The sequence below is a fragment of the Diuraphis noxia genome, unplaced genomic scaffold (genome assembly GCF_037042655.1).
Source record: "Diuraphis noxia isolate RWA-SAM2 unplaced genomic scaffold, SU_Dnox_SAM2 contig0004, whole genome shotgun sequence".
NCBI classification, from domain to species: Eukaryota; Metazoa; Arthropoda; class Insecta; order Hemiptera; family Aphididae; genus Diuraphis; species Diuraphis noxia.
In genome coordinates this window covers 45,826,676-45,830,170 of record NW_028301714.1, presented here as the reverse complement: position 1 = coordinate 45,830,170, position 3,495 = coordinate 45,826,676, and the positions used below count along the sequence as shown (strand labels likewise).

The following is a 3,495-nucleotide window of genomic DNA, read 5'->3' as shown; positions in this document are numbered from 1 at the left end:
TGAAGATGAAAAAAAAAATATAATTATTAATTAATGTAGAAATGATGTATTTCATGATGATTTTTGTTGGCTAGATCAATATTGGTGATGTTGATAAAAAAAAAAATGCTACCATTAGCAGTAGCGTATAACGGTGAAGTAGCCAAAATAGCCGTGTTTTTATGGACAGGGATCCCCGAATTTATTTTGATGCTGAAAATGCTTTAACAAGATAAAATAATATCATATTACGAATACTTTGAAAAATCCTATATCACGTAAAAACCCCGTCGCCTAATGTAACCTGTATATTACATTATATAATATATTATGTTATTTTGGAAAGCCTGTGTGGGGTCGATAACATTATTTCAACCTGAATCAAAAAAATAAAAATCAATGTAATAAATTATTGATATGTATTACGACGATTTTGTATTATAAATAGTGTGTATAAGTATAATGTACATTATATATTATAATGTTTGGTTAAAATCTCGATAAAAAAAAAAAAGTACATTATATAATAAATTATTATGCACGCAACTAAATGGGTACCAATTCTATCATTAGTTTTTAATGCAATAACCAGCGAATATAATATGATATAATATATAATATATTATATTTAGATTTACATAGATTATACTAGGTATATAGTGTTTACGTCCGATAGTGAAACTAGTTCATGACAAGTTGCTTTATTGAAGACAGGAGTCGTCTTAATAGGTATACTATTGGTTTTGTATCACCTTATGTATTTTTACTATGACATCAGTTAGTATACGTATAACATCACTACAACGTCAGTCATCACAATATTGCTATTTTTTTTTTTTTTTTTTTTTATTAAACAACTATCCGCGGCGTCTATGGCCATTGGATGTAACAGTACATTATATATTAGTATATTTACATATTACATTAATATTTAAAAAGATATACAAAGTGATTTAGTATTTAAAACAAGACAAAGTAGTAATAATTAGGAGTTAAGTGAATAGTATTATTTACAATTTACAGTTTGTTTATAAGATTCGTTTGTCTGAGAAATAGTATGATCTTGTGTATATTGTTGGGGTCCGGGTTGAGTGCTTCAGCAAGGTGGTTGGATATTTGATATAGCCTTCTTTCTTTGTCAATATTGCTATTATTGTTCTCGTTAAACGCACATTTTCAAACACGTGATTTCCAAACAATGGTGTAGTGTTCATAATATGTACCAGCACTAATCCAAAAAATAGAGCACGTGGCCCTCGATAGTCGGTATTTGAAGTATAAGTTTGAACATCCCTCGATATACTTTAATTTCCAAACAATTTATTATTATTGGAAAAATATAGCTTTTAATACGATTTCGGACGTCTTACCTGACTTTATAATTGTTACCGCTTTTCATCCAGGAACGTAACTCCTTCTTTTGTTCGGTTTAATACGATATAGTAAATATTGATCATCTTTTAAGCATATTATGTAAACTAGTATTAGTACAGTTGTTTTATCTGAAAATACGAAAATTGAAGAATATTCGTGTGAACTATTATATAACTTTTTTTTGATATGGAATTACATGCTTTCAAAAATTTGAGAAAAATATATGAAAATAATATTTTTTACTATATAATAGGTGTAAACAGCTAGTATATACTATACAGTAAAAGTACATATTGTTTTCAATATGATATTAAAATGGGCATGCTATTCTCCAAGAATGCACAAACATCAGTAAAAATGCAATTAAGAATCATTGGAAATTTAAAACAAACTTTTCTAATGTACCTTTAGTTTACCCAGTGGCGTCCCTAGACCCTTTCATAGGGGGGGGGCGAACTTCATACATCACCTATATATTTATATGAAAATACACCAATTACTAGGTTTTTTACCTTTTAATTAATTTTAAGAAAGAAAATAGAGGTCATGGAGGGGGCGACTGCCCCATTCCCCCCCCCCCTTGAGGACGCCCCTGAGTTTACCTATATAATTCACAATCACTAAGTGCAGTATTCGTGCTACTGCGGGCACACTGTATGTTGATCGATTGTATTAATCAAACGAAACATTATTAAATAAAAGTTGGTAAGTAGATACCTAAGTAAATTAATAAAAGGAAAAATACCTGTCTCTTAATTTATAATGACTTAGACACTACTCTCTGACAAACCTCAGCTCTAGCCAGGTTCCGGCTCTTTAAGTAACTTTATATAGTTTAATATGCTCATCTCCTCTTGTAGAGGAATTATGACAACGAATACGGTTTATATTTAATATTAAGTACCTTTTTTGTTGTTGTATCATTCATTATTGACGTAGTCGATGTAATTGCATTATATAATCTAATATTCATGGTGTGATAATTGTGTTATTGACATAAAACTCTAATATTAATTAGGTTTATTACAAATTTTCTACAGAAACATATTTCTCAGAACATATTTTACAAAACTTATTTACTGTGTAGTAACTACTTGAAACTTGTTCGCTCTTATATATAAGATGTAACAGGACTATTTAACAAATTTCTATTACAAATATTACTATATTTGTCAAATAGTACTGTTACAAACTGTACTGTATAATCGTTTGAAATTATCAAAACTTGACGTGTATAGGTACGAGTAAAAACGATTGATTACCTGTATCGTTAAAAATCAAACGAAAAATAAGTATCCGTTTCCTATCGAAAAAAACCCAAAGAAAATTTGTAGAAGTGTGCTCGACACTGAGTGTGCCGTTATAATAATTATTAATTATTATTATAAATACACCTACATTCATTAGGTACCTACTGAAATTGGTTTTCCAGTAGATACGCGTTTCCCTTTGATGGCTGGCAGCTGATTGCATATTATATTTAACGCACAGTCACTGAAAACAATTAAATATTAGAAGGAGTAACGTAGAACGGATACTTAAATTATAGACACTGTGTGTATTTTCGTCACCAAAAAGGGCGTGGACTCTCCCAACTTCTTGACATCTTGCCCGAGACTCGATAGCTATACACACAAACGTATTTTATAATTTTCTAATAATATAATAATATATTCAAATCTAACGACGCGCACACGTAGTGCATTTACCGAACCAGAAACATCCATATAAGCACGGGCACAGACGTATAGGTATTTAATGTATTCCCGGTACTCTCACATTAGTCTGGTAAATTCATCAGACTTGTAGCTGAATTGTGAAGCTGTAAAATGAATTGGAATTCAAAACTGTTTAACTATCTATTTTACAAAATAAACATATGCAATATAAATGTACTGACTGGCATGTTTGGAGATTGTACCGTCGATAAGTATCATATTCCGACATTTAATGAAAAATAGCTGAAGATAAGTTTTACACACCTCACTACTATAATACAAGATGTTTATGTAATTCTATGATATGAATGCAAAAAAAATCGTCTCATTGAAATTCTCTCTATGAACAAAGTTGTTAATAAAATATAATGCATATAAGAGGATAACACTAGGTATTTGAATTACTAATATTAATCATAAAAAT

The 3,495-nt window shown here is 29.7% G+C and overlaps 1 protein-coding gene across 1 annotated transcript; it reads right to left on the bottom strand.

The window, feature by feature from the left end:
- Window positions 1-826: 826 nt before the first annotated feature.
- On the bottom strand, window positions 827-3,016 carry LOC149056118 (uncharacterized). The gene is made up of 3 exons (XM_089227219.1): window positions 2,752-3,016; window positions 1,350-1,481; window positions 827-1,281 (listed from the first exon to the last, which is right to left on the bottom strand). The coding sequence occupies exons 2-3, from the start codon at window positions 1,376-1,378 to the stop codon at window positions 1,008-1,010; spliced, it is 303 nt and encodes a 100-aa protein (XP_089083345.1). The 5' UTR covers window positions 1,379-1,481; window positions 2,752-3,016; the 3' UTR covers window positions 827-1,007.
- Between the last annotated feature and the right edge of the window lie 479 nt (window positions 3,017-3,495).